General features: G+C 44.5%; 1 protein-coding gene across 2 annotated transcripts in view; it reads left to right on the top strand.

Moving 5' to 3' along the window:
• Nucleotides 1-216: 216 nt before the first annotated feature.
• LOC146352530 (proprotein convertase subtilisin/kexin type 5-like) overlaps nucleotides 217-12345 on the top strand; it is a 316248-nt gene continuing 304119 nt past the window's right edge. For both annotated transcript variants that reach the window (XM_084834270.1, XM_084834271.1), the window contains exon 1: nucleotides 217-944. In XM_084834270.1, coding sequence (XP_084690396.1) covers nucleotides 747-944 — 198 coding nt within the window. In that variant the 5' untranslated portion in view covers nucleotides 217-746. The remainder of the gene's footprint in view (nucleotides 945-12345) is intronic.

Below are 12345 nucleotides of genomic sequence, written 5' to 3'. Positions count from 1 at the left end.
CCGCTGGCATCGGACGGGAGGGGAGCCGAGGATCTCTTCTATGCAGAGAAGGCTGCTGCCATTTCCACTCACGCTTCCCGCTTACAGAAAAAAAAAGGGGGGGGAGAGGGTGGTTACAGAGCCTGACTGAACTGCGGCGCTCGGCTGCCAAGACTCACACACTGCCCGCTGCTGCTGCGGCTGCTGCTGTTTCTGCTCTGGCCAAGTGAGGAGAGCAGAGCGAGGAGGGAGAGGGGGACGAAGAGGGAGACGGCTACGAGGGCTGGAAAGAGAGAGGGTGAGAGAGGAAAGCCCCAGAGAAAGCAAGACAAGAGACCCCCCAGCCTCCCTCTGAGAGTTCTCCCTTGAGACTCTCAGAGGCGCAAGGGAAAAGGCTGAAGCTCAAGAAAGTGCGAGGGGGCTGGCTGGAATAAAGGCTCTTAACTTTCAACGCCTTCGAAGCGGGACTGGGGAGCGTGGAGGAGGCAGCCGTCTTTCGAGCCCTGGCCACTGAAGCCCCCGCAGGAGGTTCAGTGCACTATTCCAAGCTCTTTCTGGTTTCCTTCTTGAGGTAACTTTTTGGGAAGACTTGTGGCCGCGGCTGCTCGTGGAGGTGGTTGGAGGTGAGCGGGGAGCCTCCCAAGAAGCAGAGGAAGGAAAGAGAGAGAGAGAGGCAGCAAGAGGGAGAAGAAAGTTTCTTTCGGAAAACCGGGCGAGCTCTTTGCGTTTTGTTTTGTTTTTGGTCGCTGCTTCGTGGAAAGGGGAACATGATGTGGAGCGGCGGCGGTTGCCGGCGAGTCCGAAGCGGCGGGGACTTTCTGTGCTTGCTCACCCTCTTGCTGGGTTTCTTGCTGCCTGTCTGCAGGACTCGCTTGTACACCAACCACTGGGCTGTGAGGATAACTGGCGGGATCCAAGAAGCCGACAGGATAGCTAGCAAGTACGGCTACATCAATATAGGACAGGTAATCCTCCCGGCGCAAGGCCACGCGCCCCCTCGACCACTTCGTCTCGCACCGGGCGGCGGGCGGCGGGGCGGGCAAACATCTGCGCGAGCCGCCGGTGGTGCTGCAGGCGGGGGGAGGGGGAGGGGGAGGGGGAGGCGGACGCTCCTCTCCCCTCCCTCCCCTGTCATCTGCAGGCAGTCGCGAAGGTTACTGAACCAGGGAGCGCGCGCCACAGGGCGACGCAGAGGGCAGGTAGAGGTCTGGCCAGGTCTCTCCCTCCCGTGTTTTCGAGGAACCGCAAAATCTGTGGCTGGGAGTTCGGAATCGAGGCGTGGGGGGACGGCGGCGGGGGTTGGAATTGGGAAGGGGAAGGAGGAAAGGCAAGCTGATTTTAAACACACACTCGGAGAGAATGGCTGGAGGAAAGGGGCAGGTTCTTGTGACTGTTGGGAGGCTTGTGAGGGGGGGACGGCTGCTGCTCGGGTGCTCCCTGGGAAGCTTCCTCGCAGCGAAGGAAAGATCCTGGGGATGACTGTAGTGAGATCTTAAACTGGGGAGAAGGGGGGCATCTTCAGCTAAGAGGCTTGTAAAGCGGTGAAACAGCAAAGCCGCTGAAGAAGATCCGTTTCCAAACTTCCTGAGGTACAAGGCAGGAGGGGGAGAGAGAGGGAGAGAGAGAGGGATCTGCTTCTTAGGAAGATGGTTTCCTCCATGCCCGCTGTTAATTTCTGGAAGGAGAGGTGCCGGGGTTTAACCCTAACCGGAAGACAAGCCCACTGAGTTGGAACTCATAATCCTAGAAGTGTGGGGCTGACAGTGGCGGCGGCCCTCACTCATATGATATGCTCAGGAACACTGTTTTGGTTATTCCGGGGTTAAACCGGCAGACACAAAACTGATTGTGTGGCTGAGCTCTGCCTCCATTTGAACCCTCTCCCCTCCCCCCCCCTTTTTTTCTCTCACACGCAAAAACAGTCTCGCACACCTTCCTCGTAATCTTTGCCTTGAGGCTCCTTACCAAAGAAACGTCAACGGGGTTGGGTTAAACATGCTCTAAAAAGGAACGGTTTCTAGAAATGAGGGAGGGGGATGTGATGTTGGTGGGAAAAGTCAGCCCTGGGTTTGTTCGTGCCCCCTCACGGGTTGCAAAAGACGCTCGACACGTCAAAAGCTAGTAGGAACAAACCAAGGACATGGCGAGGGAGCGCTTTCGACCAGGTGGATTTCCCGGCTGCCCTTGGAATCCTGCCCCCCTGGCTGGAGCTGGGACTTCCTCACTTGAGTCAGAAAGCAGAGGAATTTGATGCATCTGCTCTGATGTTTGCTTTGTTTCTCTCCCGGTTCGCATTCTGCTGCCTTTAGGATTGTTGTGACAGACTATTGGGGAGACAAAGATTTGGGGGGAGGGGGCGTGGGAGGCTGCTCGTGGCTCGTAGTCAGCACATTGTCAAATTACAGTCCAGCCCTTCCCCATGTCCTGAACTCTCCCTTGCTCTTTGTGCAGTGAACTTTCAGCTCAGCAAATGAAAATCAAATTTTCAACAAGCAGATGGTGTGTGTCCCTCCTCATACAAGGGCCAAGATTTTGCCTGGGCTTCCTCCAGCAAAACAGAGAAAAGGAGGAGGCAGAATCTGATTTTATGACAGGGCTTCTCAGGGCTGAGCCACAGAACTTTTCACAGCTACGGTTGGTCCCCTGGAATATGTGAATAAGGAATGCCTGTGAACAGTGTTTTTTCTTTGCCATCACCCCCATCCCTGCACAGGGCTTCTGCATCTGTTGCTGAATCTTCAATCATTTTATAGCCCCAAATCACCTCCTCCTCCTCGCAAACTAATTTCTGGTTGTGGGGACTCCCCACCCCCCACCCCGCTCTCAAGTTGACTTACCTGATAAAAGGGTAAGTTGAAGAAGGGGGGAAGTTACAGAGAACATAAGAAGAGCCATGCTGGATCAGACTAAAGGCCTATCTAGTTCCACAGTAGTCAAGTAGATGCCTATTGGAAGCCCACAAGCATGACATGAGCGTGATAGCAACGTCCTGGTTGCATTCACCCAGGAACTGGTACTCAGAGACATTCTGCCTGGAAATAATATATAGCTATCATGACATAGCCTTATCGTCCATGAATTCATCTAACCCCCTTTGTGTTGTTGTTCAGTCGTTAAGTCATGTTCGACTCTTCGTGACCCCATGGACCATAGCACGCCAGGCCTTCCTCTCCTGCGGTCTGTCCCGGAGTGTGCTCAAGTCCATATTCATTGCATCGGTGATACTATCTAGCCATGTCATCCTCTGCCGTCCCCTTCTCCTTTTGCCTCCAATCTTTCCCAACATCAGGGTCTTTTCCAGTGAGTTTTCTCTTCGCATTAGGTGGCCAAAATATTTGAGCTTCAGTATCTGTCTTTCCAATGAGCAGTCAGGGTTGATTTCCTTTAGGATTGACTGACTAACCCCCTTTAAAGCCATGTAAATTGGTGGCCATCATTACATCTTGTTACCTTCTTTTCTACTGCATAGTGTCATGTGCTGATGGTTAGTGTTAGTTGCCTGCCAGCAGCAGCAGTCTAGAAAGTCAGTCTGTGTGTGTGTGTGTGTGTGTGTGTTGGTGGTAAAAGCAGGTCCTATTAAAAACCAGTGTGTGCTGAAACCATTGTACAAGAGAAGATGGAGGTGGAAACATAGCTCTGCAGAAGAAATGTTCTGTATTTGCAAGACATGATTTGAGGTAGACTGTGCGTGAGAATGCATTGCACAGATGTAACTTTCAAATTGCTTTGAAAAGCACTTAAACTTAATTCAGTGGTATTTCAACTGTCTTTTCATTGGCACTGAATTTCTTTAATGAGATGTATCTGGGAGATTCAAAATGGATTAAAATAAATGTACACTGATCTGATGATATATATCTAGCTAGTTGGGAAACACCTGGAATTTGAGGGATCCAAAGATGTTTAGTCAACAAACACCTGGAACTAGCTAGATCCCAAAACTGTCAGTGAGAAAAGACTTGGACCCAGGCACATCCAAGCACTGAGTAAGGAAACACCTGTGAGATCCAGACATACTTAGAAAACTCTCCACTGCTACATTGCCATTCTAGACAAGAGGGAAAAACAATCACAGGTTCTCATTTCTGACATAGTCTCTGTGATAGCACATCACACATTTCATGGCACTTAGCCCTCTAAGGTATGAAACATGCTACCCAATCCATGAAAAAAGCATGGCTGAAAAAACAAAGAACAGGATTTTATGCTTATTCTCTATTACTCTGTACATGATAGTATTTCCTTCTGGTTAACATATTTTACTACAGTAATTAAAAAGTTCAGGGTACAAGCTTTAACCTATATAGTACAGACTTATTTAATGCTGTGTGGATTCACAAAATACAGCTGAACTATCATAATGTTTCCGCCCAGCTCTCTCAGATCAAAGGACAGTAACACTTGCTTAGTTATTTGTGTAATAAAATCAGTTCACACATACTGTATGATTACAGTGAATGTTTCAAAAACAGTTTATAATAGCCCGTAATCTGAAGAACTTCCTTCATCTTCTATGGAAATATGGTGTTAGTGCATGGTATTGTAAAACTATTTACATCATAAAAGTTGGTTTCTACCACTGAAGTTGTATACATTGTAAAACACAATAAAAAGGGACTGTTTTACAGCCTTTTTGTAGAATTAGTTGTTGGCACTCAGTCAGACAATTGGAGTTGTTAGTAGTTACAATCAATGAACATAAACCTTCAAATAATGAAGAGTAAGCTTAAGCTCACCTTGACTAGAAATAGCATCTGTGTGCCACAATATCAGGAGCTCTAAACTGTTTCTGTATTTTGTGTCTGTGTGCAGCATAATTTGTATTGCTTATTTTTACATCAGTTTTCATAGCTGAATCACAGCAGGTTGACAGAAAGTTTAAAAACTCCTTTGTTTAAGCAAAAATGGCATTAAAGGCACACAGAAGTATTATTTCCCATGTTTGATAGCTCTATATGTTTTATTTGGGGTAGGACTATATACTGCATGTACACATAGCATTTGCATTAGGCTACACAAGCAATGCAGTGAATACGTATCATGAGAGTGCCTATATACACAAAATGTAGTAACACTAAACACCTGTGGTATTTATAGGATGCTGGTTAATCTTGAAGATGGGGCATATACTGGATAATAGGAAAAAAGATTAACACATTTACAAGAAGAAAAATACTGATAAGCAGTATATATTAAGGCTGTGATGCTATACAGTTATTCCATTTTTGACACATGTGACTTGTGAGCAATACTGTTGTCAAAGAATCTTGTATATTATAGTATAAACAGTGTTGCATATGCCTCATTATGATATTATGAGACATGGAACACAAATAGCTGTTCATGATCATACAGAAGAGTGCTTGTAGAGAATTCTCTACTTGTTTTCGATATTATGGGTTGTTGCTGATAGTTGTTTTATTCTACCATGGCTCTTTGTTTATTTAGTTCACCTTATGCCTGTCTTTTTCTGAAGATTAAAAAAAATCAGAAATAAGGTGATGCCCCTTAGAGGACCAGTTGCCATTGAGTATACAAGCATTTGAATTAGAATTCTCCATTAGACATAATGAACATATAGTTAAGTGTCACTAATATAGGGAACAAGGTTGGTTATGGTATGGTATTATTACCATTGATCTGAGAGAGCTGATGGCACTATTTACTTCATACCTATATAATATATTGTTCAATGGATGGAAGATTACAGACTTCTGCCATGACCTAAGAACCCAAGGTCTCTGTTTATTTGTCATCCTTTGTATTCCACAAGAGAGCAAATACTCCCAGGGATATCTTTTAACTGATTTACTTTTAGGACAGAGTAAGAGGTCAGAAAGGGAGTAATCATACTATCAAGAATTATCTTTCACATGTAACAAGCTGTTCTTGTTCACAATCATTTTCTGTGTGAGTTTATACAAGAAATAGTGTACAGTTTTATCCATATAATTAGCAAGGGTCATCTTATTAAGTACACCACATGCTGTGACTGGAATGTGAAGGTTCTTGTAATGTTTTGTTTCTTATCAGATACATAGATATGTTTGCAAGCGTCACATCTGAAAAACATACACTGACATCTGTAACCATTTTATCTCTCTACATAGTTACTTTCAGTTCTGTCAAATTAAGGTTACTGTTTCACTTGAAAGTTTGCATACTCGTATACAAACAAAGGAGGGTCTGTGAAAGATTCACAGAATGTAACTATTATGTGTGGTTTTTTTATTCTATGTGACCAAGACAGCAACAACAATTTATAAAGAATGGATGACTGCTACATGCTCATGTTCTGGGTGCTTTCAGGAATCTGGATTACATTCTTTCACTTTCTAAATTAGGATTTACATTTTAAATTTTCTGATCCTTACAAGCAAAACACATTTTCATTAATATCTTTCAGGAACTGCACCAATCTTTCTTATTCTTTCAATACACACATATTATACATTTTTAGCAATAAAAAGGGACCACTCTAACTACAGATGTATAACAGTATGTCAGACAGTATTTACACTCCACATATATTTTTTAAAGTAATGATAGCAATGGGGACAGTATGCTTCATAATGTATAACACAAGGTATATAGGTAACAAAATATGCACATCAAGAGATATTTGTAGCTTTTAAAAAATGGTATAGATAAAAGCATTATGGTTATATTTTAAATATAACGTTCAAAAAGTGAATGTTTGGAGAGTTTAAAGGGTAGGAATTTTCCACCTCTCTTAAGGAAGTTTAGGGAACAATAAAGGAACAAATGATTATTCTTGTTGCAGATTTGAAGGACAATCAAGAACCATTGCTAGCAATGGTATTGCCATTAATAATTGCTGTTGGTTTGTAACATATGAAACTGCCATATACGGATCATTGGTCCATGTATCTCATAACTGTCTACACTAACTGGTGGCAGCTCTCCATGGTTTCATATCAGTTTTTCCCAGCCCTACCTGGAGGTGCTGAGTTTTGAACCTGGGGTCTTCTACATACAAAGAATGTACTCTCTTTGTAGGCTGGGCTATGGGTTGTATCTAATGTTAGTCTAACCTAAGTCCCATTCATTTCAGTGGGTTTACTCTAAGTAGAACTAATTTTGGATACAACCCCATGAAATGTAAGAGAATTATTTAGGCACAATGATACATGAATCTTTGGAAAAGATGTGTTCAATCAACATTTATTTCAGTTTTAATATGCAAGAACATGAAAGAAAAAAAGTTGTATTGTATAGACAAAATATGGAACCTGGGCTTTTGGAGACATAATGTTAAACTACAGTTTATTTTTATTTATTTATTACATTTCTATATGCCCAATAGCCAAAGCTGCCTGGATGATTCACAAAACAAATCATAAAATACAATAATCTAGTAGAATGTAATATATTGCTGCTTCCAATGCATCCTCAAGTAGCTGTCCAGCAGAGCTCTTTTGGGTGATCCAGGGGCTGTTAACACTCTCCCCAGTGAATGGGGCCCTGGTCCCCTCAAGGACGGTTGTGACCTTTTTGCATCACACTTTGAGGACAAAATCACTTGTCTCCACAGTGAACTTGATGCTGTTGTTAACTCACTTCTATTCAAGGTGTCTGAAACCATCATCTGCCTGATTTTGTAGGATCAGTTTCAGTTGCTGCAGCTTGATGGCATGGACAAAGTACTTGCATCAATGTGACCAACCACGTGCCCTTTCAATCCTTGTCCTTCCTGGCAATAAAAGCTAGCTGAAGGGGTATGACTGGGTGGGTCCAGGTGTGGTGAATGCCTCTTTATGAGAAGGGGTGGTCCTTGCTGTTCTTAAGAAGACAGTAGTGTGACCACTCCTGAAGAACCCCACTCTGGATCCAATGGCATTAGACAACTACCACCCAGTTGCAAATACCCCTTTCTTAAGGAAGGTACTGGAGAGGGTCGTGGTGGAGCAACTGCAGGAACTTTTGGGGGATACTGATTATCTAGACCCATTCCAGTCTGGGTTTCAACTTGGTTACAGGGCTGAATCAGCCTTGGTTGTGTTCCTGGATGACCTTTATTGAGAGAGGGACAGGGAGTGCAACCCTGTTAAATCTGCTTGATCTTTGGCTTTTGATACCATCAACCATGGTATTCTCCTGGACCAACTCTGTGAGATGGGTATTGGAGGTATTGTGTTACAGTGGTTCTGGTACTACCTGCAGGGCCAATATCAGAGAGTAACATTGGGTGACCATTCCTTGATCCCGTGGCAATTGAGCTGTGGGGTTCTGCAGAGTACCATCTTGTTCCCAATGTTGTTTAACATCTATATGAAGCTGTTGGGAGCAGTCATTAGGAGATTTGGAGGCAAGTGCCATCAGTATGCTGATGACATATAGCTCCTATCTCCTTGTGACATTTGAATCAGGTGAGGCTGTGCAAGTCCTGGATCAATGCCTAACCTCACTAATGGGCTGGATGAGGGCCAATAAACTGAAGCTGAATCCTGGCAAGGCAGAAGCCCTGTGGCTATGTGGTTCCTGGGTCCACGAGATAGGCTCAGTGCCTGCATAGAGTTGCACTCCCTCTGAAAGATCAGGTTCCTAGATCCATCACAATCACTGGAGGCCCAAGTGGCCATGGCATCTCAGAGTGCGTTTTATCAGCTTTGGCTGGTTCACCAGCCACAGCCTCTCCTGGAAGGCGATAACTTAGCCACAGGGGTACAGGCGCTAGTACCCTCATGATTGGTTATGAGAATGCCTTCTCCCTTAGCAACCTGCCTGGTCACTAAGGGACCATGATTGGTGATGGGAACGCCTTCTCCCTTAGCAACCTGCCTGGTCACTAAGGTAATTGGAGGTCATTCTCCTGGTGATTCCATATGGACCTATAGCCTGATTGGAATCCACCCGGACAACAGCCTTCAGTGTGGTGGCTCCCTTTCTACGTAAAACCCTGCCTCTGGAGGCCAGGCAGGTACCAACACTACGTTGTTTCTGTCGCCTCCTGAAAACAGCTCTATTCCAGGAAGCCTTCCTCGACTGACCAGCCATGGTTATTAATGGCATTCTGTTTTTTAAAAGAATATTTTTAATATGGTGTCTTATTCTTTTTATCTTTTTATCTCTTATCATTCACTGCTCCAGAATATGTTTAGATATGGAGCAGTATATAAATGTTCTAAATAAATAAATAATATTTAAATAAACGTAAGTTTAAAACAGGATAAAACCAAAGTTAAAGATAAAACCCACCAGCAGTGCAACAATCTAAAAATGCAATTTTTACACAATTTTTTTAAACTGAAAAGCCTGGAAAAATAAAAAGGTCTTCACCTGGCACAGAAAAGACCTCAACACAGGTGCCTAGCAAGCCTCTCTGGGACATGGTGGTGATGGTGGGCATTCCACAACAAGGGTGCTACCACTGAAAAAGCCCTCTTGTTAGTAGCCAGCCACCTCATCTCATTTGGTGGGGCCTGGAATAGGGGTGTACAAAACCCCACTTACCTGGCTCCGCTGGGGTCCGCAGGTGGGGGGAGGTGATCTGTTCCTCCCCCCGGAATCCTCAATTTGGGGGTTGAGAGGTGATCCGTTCCTCCCCCCCGGAATCCTGCCCGGCTGGCTCTGCTCTGTGGCCAGTCTGCAGAGCCGCCGGCCAGGCCGATCCGCAGCAGGGCCTCCACCCACTGCCAGGCCGCTGTGGACACAAATGGCATCCTGTGTAGGGGACGCCATTTGCGTCCCTACGCTAGCCCATGATAGGCTACGTAAATATGTAGCCTATCATGGCTAAAGCAGGGATGCAAATGGCGGCCGCTACGACAGCCACCATTTGTGGCTGCAGCAGCTGGAGCCGCCGCCGCTTCGTCCGCCACCGCCACCACCAGGTAGGTCTGTCCCAGGGGGATTCCACAGGGTGGCAGGGTGGGGGAGACCATTCCTCCACAGACTCTGGGGGGCAGGATTCTAAAGAATCCGGCCTCACTGGAGTCCGTGGCGGAATTCTCTGACATCCCTAGCCTGGAAACATACTGTAAGACAATGTAGATAATAAAGAACTGGCACAATATGAACAGAGCACCCAGTCCCTGTTAACAATCTCACTGCCCTATTTTGGACCAGCTGAAGTTTCTGAACCTCATGTATAGCACATAGCAATAATCCAAATGTGAGGTTATAAGAGCATAGATAACTGTAGCTAGACTATCTCTATCCAGATAGGTTGTAATTGATATATCAGCCTAAGCTGATAAAAGGTGCTCGGTGCCTCCAGTGCCAATGTTGGATCCAGGAGCACCCCAAAATACGATCCTGATCCTTTAGTAGGAGTATAACCCCCTCCAGTTTAGAGTTACAGTATGTGAACAAGCCTTAGACTTGCTGCTTGTGCACCCCCACCCTCCTCCTACTCTGGCTGTGAGGCGATCAGAAGTTTTTGCTTCTGCTTAAACTAACCAGAGTTCCTGATTATGTCCAAACTTGGAAAAACTCTAGTTAGTTTAAACTGTTGTTTAAACAGTTGTTGTTGTTGTTGTTCAAATAATCCAGATAAAACAATAATCCTAGTTTATTAATATACACTAACCAGAATTCCCTGAATTTGAATAAAGTGGGGAACTCTGGTTAGTTCAAAAGTGGAAATAGGTTCTTTCAATATTCTCCTCATTTCAGAAGAGGAGAGGGAAGGTAGAGCATGTGAGCCTACTGCTTGTTCACATAATTCTAAGCTATAGTTTAACATCGACCTAATTCGCACAATATTTGCAGCTCACTGTGGCTTATTTAAGCTATGATGGGTTGCAACACCTGCGGGCACCAGGTTGCCAATTCAAGCCCCCCACTGTGGCTTCTCATGTCATCCAAACCCAGCACGGGTGGTTTGTTGGCGTGGTTAACAAATCATCCCACAACCCTACAGCAGGCCATGGATTCTGGGTGGTTTGTTAACCAGCCCAACAAGCCACCCTCGCCAGGTTTGGACAACATGAGAAGCCATACCCAGTGAATGTAGTTATGTACATTGGGCCAGCACGCGACTGGCATGCGCAGAGTGGCTAACAAGACACTGTGGCTTATCACTCTCGTGTTGTGCAAACTGGTCCATTATGTCCTAATGGGCCCAAAGGGTCTGAAATAAAACCCTGACTGAAGAATGTAGATTGTATACACTGAGTGTGATATTAGTGCATTCAGTGCGGTGTAGTATAGTGGTAGCAAGAGCTAGGCTACATGCATCTGGATGTAGGGTAGGCAGGATTGTGATTTTGTAGCCACATACATTTTAAAAATCTTATTTCTTTCTGTGTCAGTAGCAGGCATGCTATCTGGCTTGAGATTACTTGTGTGTGTCCTTCAAAGAGAAGAGCTATAGAAAATCTTGAAGATTAAGAGGGAGAAACTTTTTTGTTGCATAACTTGCTTAGAAGTTATTAAGGAATGATTTTTGTTGATGATGTTTGAGATCTGGATGGATGTTATCTCTTAATACAGGTAAAGAGATACAGGCCTGGTTCAGAGGTCATTTGATAATAATTTTACAGGCTTTGGGATCATGTGCTTTCTCCATCCTTGCACACTCTGGCACACATCCTTCTCTCCTCACTGCAAGGTTACAAAAAACCACACTCATTCTGTTTCAGGATCCCTCAAAAATCACCCCTAAACTCTTTCTCGCTGCTGCCTCTCTCTTTCTTACACCCCCATCCATTCAGCTTTATAAGCACATAACCTGCCCCAACCTCCCAGGTTCATCCCAGCTGGCTTCCCCAAGCCCTGCTGGCTTCCTGCTGCTCTCCCCACCCCCCCTTGCTGGCTTCCTGCTGGATTCCCTGAACCCCAGCTGGGTTACCATTGCCCTTTCTACACAAGGGCATTCTTGGCTTCATAGAACATTTAATAATGGTAATATAAAAGTTGATCAGTTGACCTGTACTACTTTGACAATCTTCTTAAAGTGTGTTTTATCCACACTGAATTACTGGAGCTGGAAGAAGATATGAGATTTACATAGTCTTTGCTATAACAGATAAGGCTGAAAATCTGGGGCTGCCTCCAGGTAAAATAACATACATTGAATTCTCAAAGGAAATTAGTCTCCAAGTTTGCCTGCAACAGTCCCAAGTTTAATAGTCTTCAGGGCATGCTATAAGGCTTAACTTTCTCAGTTAAATGGTTTTGCTGGGTTTTGGGTTAATTCAATTAATGTTAAATTTTGTTGCTGTTTATTGCAGATTATCTGGGGAGAATGATGGGAGTAGTTTATAATGTGTTGTTTTGCAAAATTAAACGTGCCTATAAAGATCTGTGCTGTTGTATTTTACACACAGAGCTGTCAGATGTCACTTTTGACAACAACAGTAGAAGGGGATGGAAACATTTCTTCTTTAACCAATTATATAG

This window comes from Heloderma suspectum, chromosome 2 (genome assembly GCF_057233095.1).
Source record: "Heloderma suspectum isolate Gila_16-S chromosome 2, 16-S_ref, whole genome shotgun sequence".
Classification (NCBI taxonomy): Eukaryota; Metazoa; Chordata; class Lepidosauria; order Squamata; family Helodermatidae; genus Heloderma; species Heloderma suspectum.
The sequence above is the reverse complement of the archived record's forward strand: the minus strand, read 5'-3'. Positions and strand labels throughout refer to the sequence as shown.